The sequence below is a fragment of the Anguilla anguilla genome, chromosome 9, assembly GCF_013347855.1.
Source record: "Anguilla anguilla isolate fAngAng1 chromosome 9, fAngAng1.pri, whole genome shotgun sequence".
Taxonomy (NCBI): Eukaryota; Metazoa; Chordata; class Actinopteri; order Anguilliformes; family Anguillidae; genus Anguilla; species Anguilla anguilla.
In genome coordinates, this window is record NC_049209.1 from 25,570,315 (window position 1) to 25,586,201 (window position 15,887).

Sequence of the window (15,887 nt, forward strand, 5' to 3'; positions counted from 1 at the left end):
TATCAAACGATTTTAAGTGCTTTACCTTTGATTACACGTTAGTCAACATGTGTTTGTATTGCTGGGTTTATTGTAGGGCATGTCCTACACGAATATAAAATATGCGGATATTATCGATTGTAAATGTTCTGAGGAAAGATCTGTTTATGAGATTAATCAGATTTGCAATCCGCCACAATTTTGTATCTTTGTATGCTCACCACATGGGTGACTAGTACGGTGGTGATGCGCAAGTCAGAAGTGGAGGTGGATGCTTCTGTTGTCATAAACCGGACACACTATCTCAGTAAGTATTATCGATTTACTTAGTGTTCAGTTTAACATCTACCAAATGTGTAGAAATGCAACAGTTGAGACGACCGCGTCGATGTCCGCATTTACATTTTTGTTCCTATGCGAATAATCTGCGAACAAAACCATTTTCCGTACGATTTGATTACTGGAACTGTAGGTGTAAAAAAATGATAATCGCGCAGAATTTGATTGATATTGGAAAAATGATAGCACACAGGGGCAAATGTTGAAGTTTATACAGCCACAGGCTGCCTCAAGAGGGAAGAGCTTTGAATATTATTATTATTATTATCAGGAATGCCGTTATTCAATTCATGGCGGTGAAACCTAACGCTTTTTACTAACTTAATTTTAATGGTCTCAAAATAATTTTATCCTGTGATATTTGTTCACCACCCTGGAAAGGAATTGGGTAATTTTAGTCAAATGAAATATAGGCTTTTTTTTAACTGGATAAGGGCTTGCATTCCTGTTTTTTTTTTACACATAGTGAATAAAAGTATATTTCTTTGTACATTATTAGTGGTTGCTATTTATAATAATTTACTGTGTGTACCCATTTGAACACACACACACACACACACACACACACACACACACGCATGCACACACACACACACGCATGCACATTATCAGAATGTCTGCTGAAAATAACTGTATGGCGAAGCTAACCAATAGAAAATAGAAAATCTGCACAATAAAATGTCCAGTGTTAAATCAACTCTTATAGAGTACATATGATTCCGCTCTGGTCCACAATGGGACCATACGCACTTTGTTAGAGCTGAATTAACACTGGACATTTTACTATATACGTTTCAGTCAGCCTATAGTTTGATTCCAATGAAAAGTACCATCAGTGTAAATTATGGTAATTTAAAGCAATCATTGGCTGGTCACCGCTCTGATTCAAGCTCCTCCGCTTCAATTTCTCACGCAGATATCACAGATTCTCAGCCCACCTGGTAGTGATCAGGAGCGATAACGTAACAGCAGACTGGCTGCACCAGTTGACTCATGTATCCCTGCTTCTAGGCAAAGTGTGCATCCTTCTTAGACCGTATTATGGGTTAATTCTGTCACGGAAAGAATTATTAATGGATCGGTAACAACTGGGACCCAGTTTCTTCTAGCTGTGTTGTCTTTGTGTGCATGTTTTTCAGTATTGAAAACGGAAGCTGCTTGGTAGGCTATTTGGAGGGAAGCAGCTCTGAATTTATGTGATTTCGCTTGAATCTGACCACCATCATGCCGTAAATAGCGATCTGTCAGAAGATATGAACAGGGAAAATCCGTCTGTAATACTGGAGTGAGTATAAAGGTGGAGTCTCGTTTAGTAAACCAAAATACCTCTTCAACTTCGGAAATGGAAGCGATGAAGACTGACAAGGGACATTCAAATTGATGGGAGTAGCGGGGAGAATGCGACTCCAGTTGGATGGTTTGGGCTGGAACTGGGGCATCGAACACGCAGAGCGCACATGGACGTGTCATCGGAGAAAGCGATCAGTCTAACCTTTTGTGGCAGTGGCAATGGAACGATAGCCAAAACCGCGAAGAAAGGGAATGGACATTTTCTTTTTTACCATATTGCTTCACCAAAATCTGAGTGCTACACGTTGCCATAAAACAGCTTGACTACAGTTCTCCTCTTACAGTGTACGTAGCGACGGATTAAATTTTTTGAAGGTTACCTTAGCAGGTAAGTTGTTTTGAACGGATATGGCGATTGGTTGTATATTTGTATAATTATATCACATCACTTTATCTCTGGTCATTAATATTTCATGCATTGAGTTGGAAGGTGGCGATATTTCAGCATCTCCCGCGGCCATTATATTCTCCGGCACAGATCAAGATGTTTCACCTGTTGTAATTGAAATGAATCCAGGACTCAGAAGAGCACATGGAGCGGTGACGTTCAGTTTGAAGGTCAACAGAATTTTAAACGAATTTGCCTGTTGTGGATAAAATGCGTTACAGTGTTTTTATATTTACGTTTTATGCGTTTTTGCTTGTGGAGTGATGAAACTTAATATACAGTCACTGTCGAACGCATTGCAAATAAACAGCCAATTCTGTTTGCTGGTTCAGCACAATCGATAAATAGTTACATTTTTTTCGTCAGAACCATTTAACGGCAGATAGCCCTTTCTGTTTGTGGGGGCTTACGTAAATCCAGTTGATGATGGTAGGGTAGGTGGGTGGGGGGTTAGTGCAGAAGGCACATCTTAAAAGGCTGCTTGGCAACTTTAAACAGACTTGGTAAAGGTCATTGAATTATGTCCCAGTTGCATACTCATACAGTTCTTACTTTATTCTATATTCCATATATTCCATTTTTTATTCATTCAAAATGTATATTTACTATGATAAACAAGAAGAATAAACGATACAAACATTGTGTTTTTTTTCCTATAAGCAAGTGACGAAAAAAAATATGTTTAAATTTTTTTAAAAAGAAAGAAAAGTCATTAGAGCGTATTTCTGCCATGGCACCTCTGTCCTCTGTTACACTGAAGGGGGCTAATTGCTTTTACAAGTGAAGAATAGAGTGTGGGAGGGGGTGGTGGCTTGTGTCCGATTGTTTTCACACAAATCAAGGACAGTGCCGTGGCTTGGCGCATGGGCTTGGACCTGAAGGTTGGTGGAGTGTGGGGCTGCAGAGGAGGGCTCTCGCTCTCATTAGGCGCGTTCTAATGAGTCTGTTCTCACGTGTTGGAACATGGGCACGGGCGAGTACCTGCTCCTCCACGCTGCTGAATTATTAACCTCAAGGTCCCCGGTGCTGATGCTGTACTGGGAGAATCCCAAATTCGGTGAGGCAGTTAGGGTGAGCCGTCCGGCGGACAGCCTGCCGCTCTCGAGAGTTTCCCCTCTGGCTGGATATGGAGGTCACCGATCCGCTTAAGACGGAGGGAGAGGGGCCGCGCGCCCCAGACGAAGTGGCTTTGGAGACCCCGACTGTGGAGCCGGGCATGCTGCAGTATCCCTCGGAGTACGATCCGTATGGGTAAGCTCGCCAGCGGACAGATCGGAGATGTGCAAGAATAACATGTGCAGCAATCATAGCACTTGTGACTTAGGCTCTTTTCTCCTCCTCCTCACACGGTAAGACGCTTGTCTTCCCTTATCTGAGCAAGGACCCGAGTTGCTTTCCCACTAAATAACAGTTGTCATTGCTTTTTAGATTTTTTCCCCCAAGCTTTTGTTTACATAGTAAGGCACTGATTGTATGTTTTCAGCAGCCTAAGGTCTGCACGAGGGGGTTACATCGGATACTTAAGGTCAGCATTTCTGAAAAACCGTCATGGGATGTAATCAAATCAGGAGACTTCAGTGACCAAAGGAGTCTTTTTTTTTCTTGCTTCTGTGCATTCAGACGCTGATTGCATAAGCGTAATACTGTAGGCTACTTGCAGTCAATTGAAGTACGACTGCACATCATTTCTCCAGTCCAGTTTTATTTATGCAGTGCCAGAAGTGGTTTTGATTGGGTTTGCTCACTCTGCTGCAGAAAGCACTGAAGCTGATTATGCATTTCCTTTGCTGGCCAGGAAGGGATATATATTCTTGTCTAAATACACAGCAACACAATTTAATTTGTGGTCTTGGCTTGCTGCAGGTAGGGGTTTGTGTGTAGCAGTACTGGAGCGAGGAGGAGAGTCTGTGTTCTGTGTCAAAAGGTGCACAGACCAGGTTGTTGTTTGGGACCCGTTAAGCTGGGGAATTAATGCACGCACACAGGGCAGTCCCAAAGTCCTGAACCCTGTGATTACCTTGGACGTCATGAACAAGCATCAGTACAAACTATATGCTTGTTCAGTAATACTGTTCTTGGATAAACTGGTTGGCAGCATAATGTTCTAATGGTTAGGACATTGGGCTTGTAGCTCAAAAGTTGCTGGTTCAGTTCACAGCTGAGACACTGCCATTGTAACCCTGAGTAAGATACTTAACATCAATTGCTTCAGTCAAATATCTCACTGTAAAAGTGCATTGTTCATAAAAATTTAATCCATGCCAGCCGTGCAAGAACATCTGCCAAGTGATGAAACATAAATTTAAGCAAGTCAGTTGGAAATGCAGTCTGAGTGTTTTTTTTTCTTTTTAAAACAATTCTCATGAATATGAATGTTGTTGTCCAGTTTTTTCTATGGCCATTTTGGCATGTTTTGTGGTGTGTTGGTAAACTGGTTTTGTATTTCTTAGAATTGAAATCCTCAGAATTCCGATATTAATGATGCTGACAAAATGAAAACTGCATTTAGTATGTGCACATCTGCAATATGCACAATAATATGATGAACTTTAAATAACCAATGGTTCCCTGCATGGAATAGTCTGGATTTGTCAAGACCAGATCTAAGTCTAGAGGAATGTCTTTGACATTTGAACGAGTGCAAGTTGGGCAAGTTGTGTGTGGGAGTTGTGACTGAAGTTGCTGTGTGAAAGCACTTTGCTCTCACCTAAGACTTCAATGGGAAGAGATTGCAAAAAGCTGAAAGGAGCTATTGCCTTTTTCGGTTCAAACTGAAAATAGGACTTTATATTACTTTTCAAACAGAAACGGCTGCCTAATTATGTCTCTCCATGTATCTGAAAGGACAGTAAATCAAAAATTAAAGGAAGAAAAATGTGCCCTGCTGCACACCATTAAATACGCTTACTTTCGATTCTGTCTTGTGACTGGTACTGGGCTTTTGCCATTTTTCAGAAGTTGTTGTCTATTTTATGCTTGGGTTATTTCTCATGGTGTCCAATAACTTTAGTTGCTCTGCTGTTCAGGTTTTTTGAATTAAGAAATTGCCATCTGTTATTTATTGTGGCATATCATATGGAAAGCCAATGGGTGACAGTGACAAGAGGTAAAAAACAAGTGATCAGTGTACCAGTGGCTTTTTCCTATTTATCTACAGACAGTTTTTGTAAGGGAAGTGTAGGGCAAGGATTAAGTAATTGCTTTCATCTGAAAGTGCTGACTTTGTCCCATGAAATTGCACACTTGTGTCACACAGAAGGAAACAAACTATGTGCCTATGATCAATGAGCCTTTTTACAGAAGACAGGTTTTTATTTGGCAAGCAGAGGAGGTATGCAGAGGAGGTACTGTCTGCAAGGGGATGTTGCCCAGGCAGGGAACTTTGAAGGGCAAGGAGCAGCTGAATTGGAGATATTTGCTAATGTCCTATGGAGTCCCCATGACCTCTGGAAGAGGATATAATAATAAAAAATGCTCCTTTCTGGATAAAGTAAGTCCTGTCATGAGGCAATGCTGCTGTCATAACGAACCACCGGGTGCCTGGCGGGGGTGTATCGACACTGTTGCGTCTTACCTCGGGTGAACCCTGTGTCAGCCATTTCCTCTCAGAGTGCCTCAAACATCCCTTCCTGTCTCACAGTGACAGTAGCCAAAGTTAAAGTGGGACGGGGAAAGGCATTTGTGCAGTCGTGGTTATAGTGACATAGGCGGAACAGTCAGTTTTCTTCCCCTGAGACCAGATGTGTGGGCATCTGGTGTGCAAAAGCACATCGCCATGCTTGTTCCATCACCATTCATGCCAATGCTGTCCTCTGTGGTATTCTTTTATTTGATATAAGAGGGGTTAGAAATAATGGGCTGCAAATTACATTCACATTGATTCATTTAGAAGAAGCTTTTGTCTTTTACGAGGCCAGACTAAAAAAATAATCATACTATAACCCATTGTCAAACTGTAAGTGTTCAGGTGGTCAGGTATGTGATTCACTATTTAAAATACAACCTTGAGTCATATGCTGACATTTGAGTTATTATACTGAGCAACCGACTGTAAACAGCCCTAGAGGCAATTGTGCGCTTGGCAGCTTTGTCAGCATTTGTTTGGAGCCATACCGTACCTGCACTCCAATATCACGCTGTTGATGGGCTGGGAAAGATCCATCCCAACAAGTAAGTTTGCTCTGAGAAAATATATATATACTTTCCATTGATTATTATTAGGGCAAGTCCCATCTTGCATTGTATGTGTATGGTTGTGTGTGAAATTGCAGCTTGTTTGCTCAGTTTAATAATGGTTGCTTCATAATGCTGTGTAACACTGGTGCTGGTGTGAACGCGCATCTATAGTTGTCCCTATCATTTTTGTGCTGATTTTATAAGCACTGACTGACTCCTTACCACCTGACACAGCTACGCTTGTCTTCACTGCCTTTCTGTGACATCAGCTGCGAAGGTAACCTCAGCCATTCACACAGTATCCTTTACAGGGGCTTTAAAGGTGTGTCTCCCAATCAGTGTGTGTCGCATCTCAATCTATATGAGGAAACTCATATTCTAAAGGCTGTTGGCTACATCTAAATATGTATGCAATATTTGTCTGGACTCGTAAACTTCTGCCAAGTAAATCTTGCCACTTGACTAACAAACACACACACACAAGCATGCACGAACGCAGACACACACACACACACACACACACACACACCCACAGACACACACACACATACATGCCCATACACACTGTCTGTCTGTGCTTTGACCAAACACTCTGTGCTGCTGACCATTTCTGGCCCAAACTGGTCCACTGCACCAAGAATGACATTTTCTGGGCGATGTTCAGATCTGTGGCATGAAGCTGCGAAAGCCAAGCCCCGATATTTATCTTTCTCTCAGTGGCCACCATAGATTTCACATAAGTTTTCTCACTGTGTATCGACCCCTCCATCACCAGCTAAAAAGGGGACTCGATAAAACACTCATCACTGTGATGTATAAATTGAAGCGACACAGCGTCCATCATTTTTGAGGGGTTAGATGCCGATACATAAGCAGAGTTAAAGGAAAAGGGCCACTCGCAGCCGATGTTTTTATTACATGCTTGGCAACTGTTAATCCCCGTTTATGACCCATCTCTGTGAGTGGACAGACAAGGCGGTTTACAGTATATAAAGATGGAACCCAACCAATCAGCCAAAGATACACTTGAGAACGCACTGTTAAAAAATAGTCTTCGACCAAAATATCACCCAAATGATGCTGAGCAATGTAGATTATATTGATTACCCACACCTTGATAACCTTTTGTTATTTGTTGAGTGTGGAGGATTAAATGCTCCCTCTGCCCACAGAAATAGAATCTTGAGCAAGGGAGGAAAAGTGCGTTCATGTTCTCTTCCGATTAAGTCGGTTATTGTATCCTTGAAGTTAAATTTAGTTGATTGGTAACATACTGAGCTGACCTCACTGTCTTTTGCTTGGAGCTTAAAGATTCCCCCTCAGGTTAAGAACCTGTTGTTAGAGACTGTTGCTGTTTACTTCTAGAGGAGGACTTGAATGAATACACATGATCATGAGCCGTGACACTCTTTGGGAAAGAGCACAGGTGTGCTCTCCAATCAGAGATATTTCTTGCAAATATTCCCCACTCTAGCAAATATTAATCATCTACCTTGTGTTTCACCCACGTATGCTCTTCCCAGTGAAGTCCAGGGTGCCCACAGGCAGCCACTCAGTAAGAGATTGGTATTGATTGATATTGAGAGGTGCTATTGCTGATTCAAAACTGGTGACGAAAAATGTTTTTAAATAAATAAAAAAATCTTCTGCTGCAAACCCTAATGTGTAATGTACTATATAATTAGTATTTTTAAATTATTATTGAAAATCATTCAGAACACTTTGTGCCATGGGAAAGATACCAAATGAAAAATGTAAAATAGCTTTTTCACAGGGCAGCCATACTGAGGAAATTAATTAGTGGAAAGGACTGATAATGGTGGCACGTACACTGTAATGAAATATATTAAATACCACCAGTCTGAACCAGTGCTGCCTGCAGCTTTCGACTGAAAGGGATTTTATTTTGAATCGTCATCTCATTTCATTTAAGATAATACATTTCAACATTGCAGCTCTCTTGTGATGCTTTATCTGAGCTTTATTTAAAATGGTCTTTCCATTGGTATAAATATAAATACTGCTATTTTTAAACTCTTTGAATGTGTATTCAAATAAAAGGAACCCATTTCTATGAGTATGGTGCATTATGCTGCAACCATAGAAACGTCAGAAATATCCCATCTACAGTTTGAAATCCATTTGTTGACCTTTGGATTGAGTAATAGAGCTACAAGCACAAAGCCACACAGCGGTAGCCAAGCCAAGTGTTTGCTTGTGTGTTAGTTTACTGCCAAGGTAGTTTGCATCCTCTTGCATTCCGGATGCAAGATGAGAACAATTAAAAATGTCTTATGGTAAATTACCCTAAAATGTAATGGCAAGGGTGATATGTAGACCAAGCACCAGTGAGTTAGTCTACTATTATGTGTTTGAGAAGTGGCTGTAAACACACTCAAGGATATACCATTTCACTCTATGATATTTGGCAGGAGCCCCTTGTTCAGTTTATTTAAGATAGTTGTCTTTTTTTTATTTCTGAGCTGTCTTTATCAGGCACAGCTCAAGAGATTTAGCCTTTTCAGTGGGACAATAAAACCACTCCTTGCACTTAATTTTATCAGTTGTACATCTGACCTTTATTTCACAGAATTGTCACAGCTTTTACACTGCTACTGTAGCACTACAATACAGTACTGAAAATAATCCACAACCACATTTGTATTGCAGCTATAATTCAAATAAATGCAACAAATGATGATAAATGTGTGCATGATTGTTAGCAGTGCTTATCAAATTATGATCAAGCTCACATATGAGTAGCTTCAATCTATGCTTTTGATGTCAAGGTGACCCCTGTGTATAAAAACATTTCAGTTAATGTTGTGCATGTTAGCTCAGATGTTTCCTTGTGGATTTTGTAGGGGTGAGAAAATTCCTTTATCCCATTTGGGAATGGGACAACGAGAGATGTCTCAGTCCTGGGATTTAAAAAGGGGAATTCTGTGAAGGAGCCAAGGACGTGTCCTGTGTGCAGCGTGGTAGAACCCCCTGATAGCCTCCCTCTCTCTCTCACTCTCTCCCTCGGTGCTGCTCAGGGGGAAGATGCCGTTCCACCACGTGACAGCAGGCCTGCTGTACAAGGGGAACTACCTGAGCAGCTCTCTGTCTGAGGGGAGCGACACTGACCAGTTGGCCAGCATCTCTGCTGAGGAGCTCAGGGGTGAGTGCAGTGAACACTACAGTCCCCATACACAGCCAGCCCTGTGTAAAAGGCTCATGAGTAGACATACACACACACCTACACACACATGCATGCACACACCGAGCCCTGGCATGCATACACATACTGTATAGACACACACACACACACACTCACACACACACACACACACACACACATACATGCATGCACCACACCAAGCCCTGGCATGCATACACATACTGTACAGACATACACACACCCACAAACGTACACACATATACACACACAAGCACACACACACACACACAAACCATACCTCATATCCTGTCTAAAAGGCCTGTATACTCCACACTTACAAACTCCTAGCCCTGTCTATAGGACCCATGCACGTCTACACTTGCGTCTAGGCATGTGTGCACACCAACCCTTGTCTAAAAGGCTCATGCATACACATACAGTAAACCCATATGCACTCCCACAAATGCACTGACATACACACACACCACTCGGTTCACAGGACTCCACACACCACACCTCATGGAAGCAGTATGCACCCCATACCTGCCTGCCGGGACCATTCCCCTAAAAAGCGACGCCACAGTGACTCACTACAGAGGAGGCTCCACACATGAGTGGAGAAAATGTACAAGTTGCTTGGAAGGTCTTCACAGGTGCTTCAGACAAACTGTTTGTGTCCCACCGAAGAACGCTGATCAACTCTGCAGGCTCAAGGGAAATACAACTACGGAGTTAATGTGGCAGCATAGATTGGGCACTACAAGCTGCAAATATTAATGTGGCGAGAAAATGTCATTTGGCCCCCATGTGATGTGGTTACAGAGTGCTGCAACAGTAATTCCTTCTTCAGCAGTGCTGCTGCTATTACTTGTGAACTGCAGTGACTCCAGCGGGTCCCTGTTCATTTTTCAGTCGGATTGTTTTTCTACCTTTGTTGTTTGTGTGTACATAATCCAAAGCATCCAGCAATAGGTCTATAAAATACAAAAAAGGTAGCTAACAATAATAGGGGAGTGTACAGCAGAAGAATTATGAACCAATTATTTGCCCTTACTAGTCGGCACAGTAGTGCAACAGGTAGCAGTGGAGTATCTCGGGATGTGGATAATTTCAAGTCCCACTGGGCTGCCTGTCTTTACTGGAACCATAGCAGTTAGCGTAGACTCTCCACCTGTAATGATGTTGCCATGGAGATGCCCCCCCCCCCCCCCCCAGCCCAGTGCCTGCGTAAACTCCATCTCCCATGAGCTCCCTGCCGTACCCGCGGACCATGCCCCCGGGGAGACAGCGCGCCGGCTGCAGAAGCAGCAGGGCTCACGGTCACGCACGCCTTACATGCGGGATGTGGCGCGCAGGAGTGCAATCTGTGCTGCGAGGCATGTGTCGCATTCCCACGCAAGGCTTCACAGCTCTTCCGCTGCATCCTGCCTGGTGATCAGCGAGCTGCACGCTCTCCATTGGTCGAAGGTAATAAGCCTGTCAGATTCCAGCCACAGACCGTTTATCATAGAATCGCTACATGGAACTCCTGGCTTTAAAAAAAAAAAAAACAAGCTCTAATGCAGTAATGTAATGTAACTTGTAGATTATGGATTTTTCCGTTTTCCCTGTATTTGAATTCCTGTATTGGAATTGTCCTGAAGCTATAAAATGAAATTTTTTATTTTATTTGACCTTTATTTAACCAGGTAAAATCAGTTGAGAACCAATTCTCATTTACAATGATGACCTGGCCAAGAGGCGTCGGCAAGAGTATGTAAAATAAACACAGTCAACACAAAACGACAGATACAGTACAGTACGACATACAGTACGACACAACAGTACATAAGAAACCGCAAAAGACAGCATAGATAGATAAAATAGATCAAAAATTAATAAATAAAATCAATAAACCAATAAATAAACAGTGTGTGCAAGAGAAGGTGAGTTACTGGATATTCTTTGTAGAGTTGTAACTGGAGAGAGAGAGAAGAGAGGGCTGGTCAGCTTAAACATTAAACATTAAAATCATTGTCACTGGCCATAAATCATTTCACTGGCATCACACTAGACACAGCCAGTCTAGACACAGGGAGAGAGGACCATAGATATAGGATATAGGATATGTTGAAGCACAATACTACCCTTCAATTTTAATGTCTTGGTTATCAATTTGAATGTCTTGGTTATTGTGGAAGTACAAAAGCTGGCTTTTGGTGGCTGAATGACAGCTGCACGCGGCCGCATGTGGCCTGGTGGTTGCTGGGCTGCGGCTTGCGTGCTGCATCGCATTTAAATGAGCTGCTTTCATAATCCAACCATACATTTTACTGTAAATGCCCTGTGGCAAGTAGTCTGCTTCTGCAGCCGATGTGCTCTGGACTAAGTGCTAACACCTCTATGATAAAACTAACATGGGCTACAATACAAAATTAAGGAAAAATAATTTTGATTACATAGACAAATGTATGCTATGCAGTAACTTCCCATGGATTTTTTTTCTCTTCAAATTTACGTTTAATTAATTGTACCTTTTAACTGTTGTCTTCTGCTGGCTTTATGTTCATGAAAATTGACTTAAATAAGGGTGTGATTATTCATGAAAATGGCAATGATTTATGTATTGTTGAAGTTATGTACCTGGGAAATGTGCAAAAAAAAGTATACTCTTTAATTTAATAACTCCACATTTTAACATATATCAGCATATATTCATTTTGGTAAACAATTGTACCTGCTTACTGTGCAGTCAGGAAATGAGGGAGGCTGAAGGTCTGGACAGAGGAACTTCCAATGGGAACAGGATCTGAGAGTCCTGTGTGAAACTCTCATTAGTATGTGCGTCTCAGTTGGTGGGCCACTTCACTGAAGAGATAAAGAAATGTCTCATTAAGGAAAGGATGAAAAGAAAGGGGGTTTCCTGCAGTGTGTTAGATCTTGCTCCGGTGTGGCGGAGTGTGCGCGGTGGCTTGCGGGGGGGGGGGGGGGGGGGGTTAAGTTGTTTTACTAGCAGGGTTGAGCGAGAAGCGCCTTCTGTGGCCCTTTTGTGTTTGCTCTTGTTTCGTGTCGAAGGGGTCCCATTAAGTACAGGAACAATGCTCAGTTGAAGCACACCTCCTCAGAGCAGTCTGTGATCCCAGGAGGAAGTCACTGAGTGGCAGAGAATAGCAGTATCTGTTTGTTGAATGTGGGGTGCTGTTAAAGATTTGGGTTTGAGTCTCTTCCCCAGGCATGATTTGTGGATTTATGGTATGGCTGGACATTGGTCAACAAGGTGAATCTCTTTGCAATATTAAACTATTCTGAGCCAGCAGGTTTTTGGACTTGTATGTACTGGAATTATAGATATTGAATTGTATTGGAACAGTTCAAGTATAGAATTTCAACTGCTATTGAATGCTACCCTGTCTTTTAAAAATAATGTATATGGTGTAAATTAACTTTAAATCTGCAGTTTAATAAATGATATATATGTTTTAAAAATATACTCTTTACACTGAACAAGATCAAGAAAAAGAGAGACTGGAAGTCAGAAATACAAAAAGACCTATTGTTCCCTTTTGTGGTATCACCACACTTCATTTTAGTAAAAAAAGTTTAAATAATTAAATAAAGTTAATAATGAAAAAATCATAATCATGATTAATTAAATGTTTGACATACCTTGTAGTGAAAGACAAATGAGAAGGGAAGCTATATCCAGGGGTACCAGCTGGCAAATTAAATGTTTTGAGTTATTCATAAACTATTAGCGTGAATGTTAATTGTAGTAATGGTTAGTGCAGGAATACAGATACACTATATAAGACTGAGTCATTCATTGTAATTGGTAATGCAGAGATTTATTTTATTTTGAGTGAGGTGAAATTCACTGGAGACCAAGATCACAAAATAGCGACGGGCATTTGTTGAAAATAAGATTGAAACAACAGTCGTAAAAATGCTGCACTCATGACAACATTCGTTTGTACTTTCTGTTTTTTTTCAGGGGGCTGGTATGCTTTCACTGATGTTTCGGTCACTTGCACAAATCTTCGCCGTCTACTATTGGGACATTTGATGGAGAGTTGGTGTCTTTGCCCTTTCAGAGATAAGCTTTTTTCATTCAGCCTTCCTAGCTCCGGTTTTCAAGAATTGTCACTCAAAATTCCTTGTCTTGTGAATGTTAGGGGGATGTCTCCCGGCAATTGGTAAAGGACTCCAGGTCTTAAATTCTTTTTTTTATTTTTTACTTGAGTCCTTTTAAACAAGTGGATTTCTATCTAATTAAGCTTTTTCCGTTATGTGGGTAAAACAGCAAATGGAAGACAGTGGTGTACCACCAGCCAGCTCATTATCTGCAAAGCAACAACACTGGTAGATTTGAAATCTGCTTTGGAACAAAAGAGGGCAAGTCATCAATTACTAAATAATTGAATGTGCCTTGCCAGCAAGCTACTGCGGCTACTCCACTGTATAGACCCCTTGTTAAAGTGCTATGGTAATACATCTCTTTCAGTGTCCATGCAAAAACAAATTGCCACTGTTTTTATCCTGGGTTAGGAACTGGAACGCTAAATCAGAACAACGGGCACGTAAAGATGCATAGTGAAGTCACAGACATCAGAAATAACAAGAAAACACTAATTGATGTCTTGCATGGATGTATGCATAAGCTGCCACATTCCATATTGGGGGGGGGGGGGGGGGGGGGCATTGGCTTTAACGTGGAAGAGGCATGTTGAGAAGTATAGCTGGCTGCTGTAAAATTTACTTACTGATGCAGGTGTGAAGGAACAGTTGAATGCAAAATTATTGGGACACTGACACAATTTTGGTTGTTTTGGCCCTGTAGTCCAGCACAAAGGTTTTGAAATTAAACAAAGCAATGAGTATGAGTTAAAGTGCAGACTGTCAGCTTTTTTTTTTTTTTCACATTCATATCAGGTGATCTTTGTAGAAATTTAGAGTAGCAAAACTAATGGGACAACTAATTGCTGCTCTGCAGTTTCTTGGTCAGCTGTGTGTCTTTGCATCGTTAGTTCATGCACAAGAAAGCTAACAAAACATCAAGAGTTGATTTTAGGTGAGGAATGTCCATTTGGATTTGCTGTTGTCTCTCAATATGAAGACCAAATAAATAAGCATCCATGCCAGTAAATCAGGCCATCATGAGACTGAAAAGTCTGAATTAACAGTACAGAGGCATAGCCAAAACATTGGATGGATCAAAATCAACTGTTTGATACATTGTTAGGTAAAACAACAAAAATTACATCACTTTTGCATTTAACTGTATGTTGTCATATTTTTAAAAATTTGATAGCAGTTTATGATTTGTATTTTATCATTTAACAGAATTACTTTTTTATATACTGTAAGGGGCACAACAGAATATGTGCCCAATTTTCAGTCAGAAATAATGAATCTTGTTTCCCTTCAACAAAGATTGGGATTTATTAGTGGGATTTATTCATTATTTAATAGTGAACCCAAGCTTACCGTGCAGACCCCAGCTCTTAGTGAAATTAAAAAACAGTTTCCTAACAGTCTCAACCCCTATGCTCATAGAGCTTGCGATTTGTTAAAGATTAAGCACAGTCCCGAGACTGCTCTTCTCAGCTCCAAATGGATTTTCATTTGCAGAACATTTAGGAGATTTGAACGAGTTTAAATTAATTTTTAACAGATGTTGTACAAATATGGAATCTGGACTCCAATTCTCTTTTTGTGGTGATGACCTTGGCGACCCAAGATTGGTGTGGAATGCCTTGGATTGTGTCATATATCAACTGTCAGACAAGATTGTGTAGACAATCAGGTGTTCTACAAGGGACTGTGTATCCAATCAACTTTATGGTTTAGATAATGTGGCCAGGAGACTAGCCTTTTGATAAGTGTCATAGCGTTTATAATGACCATAGTGAGTCAGAGCCACAGTTCTCAGCGTTTGCTCACCAAATCTCATTAGAGAGACTCTGCTTTATTATTGGAACATTGTAGATTGCATCAAAATGTACATACTGCAGTGTCATAACACATTTTCAATGTTAAATGCTGTGTTAAAATCATTATGTATAAGCTGTACTCAAACACTGCTCCCGCCGAACTTCTCTCTAGTGCAGAGAGAATAACAGCAGGGGGCCATTGCCCAGCAGAACTGACGCAAGCTTGCCCAACACACAATCGAAGGCACAGATGTGAGATGGGGAAAGATGGGGAGAGAGGTGTCGTTGTCACAGCAATAAGAATATCAACTTTGTGACTGTCCTTCCTGATACTTGGGTCTCTATGAGGTTGTTAGGTCTCTTCTCTGTAAGTTGATTAGTGGGGTTGTGTTGGTATGGTAATGGAACAGGACCTGCTACCATTCTCCAGTACCAACAGCACCGACTCTGTGGTCATGAGCGAGTTGCCAGTGGTGCCTGAACATTTGCATGCATTTGCCATCACTGCAGTTAAAAATGCTCAGTTGAATTTTTATTCATTTTGTTTAAATAACGGCCAGCACCTGTAGTCTTGTCAGACAGA

At 41.2% G+C, this 15,887-nt stretch overlaps 1 protein-coding gene and 1 long non-coding RNA gene across 4 annotated transcripts in view; one reads left to right on the forward strand and one right to left on the reverse strand.

Annotated features, from left to right (window-relative positions):
- caln2 (calneuron 2) overlaps window positions 1–15,887 on the forward strand; it is a 54,169-nt gene continuing 38,282 nt past the window's right edge. The window contains exons 1-2 of one of the 3 annotated variants that reach the window (XM_035435008.1): window positions 1–286; window positions 9,271–9,395. In XM_035435008.1, the coding sequence (XP_035290899.1) occupies window positions 9,278–9,395 (118 nt within the window). In that variant the 5' untranslated portion in view covers window positions 1–286; window positions 9,271–9,277. Of the gene's footprint in view, window positions 287–1,234; window positions 1,997–2,922; window positions 3,308–9,270; window positions 9,396–15,887 lie in introns of those variants that run through there. The other 2 variants (XM_035435007.1, XM_035435006.1) reach the window with 2 other exon arrangements.
- LOC118236539 lies at window positions 10,629–14,982 on the reverse strand. The gene is made up of 3 exons (XR_004767057.1): window positions 14,859–14,982; window positions 12,112–12,242; window positions 10,629–11,353 (listed from the first exon to the last, which is right to left on the reverse strand). It is a non-coding gene; the product is annotated as an uncharacterized LOC118236539 (long non-coding RNA).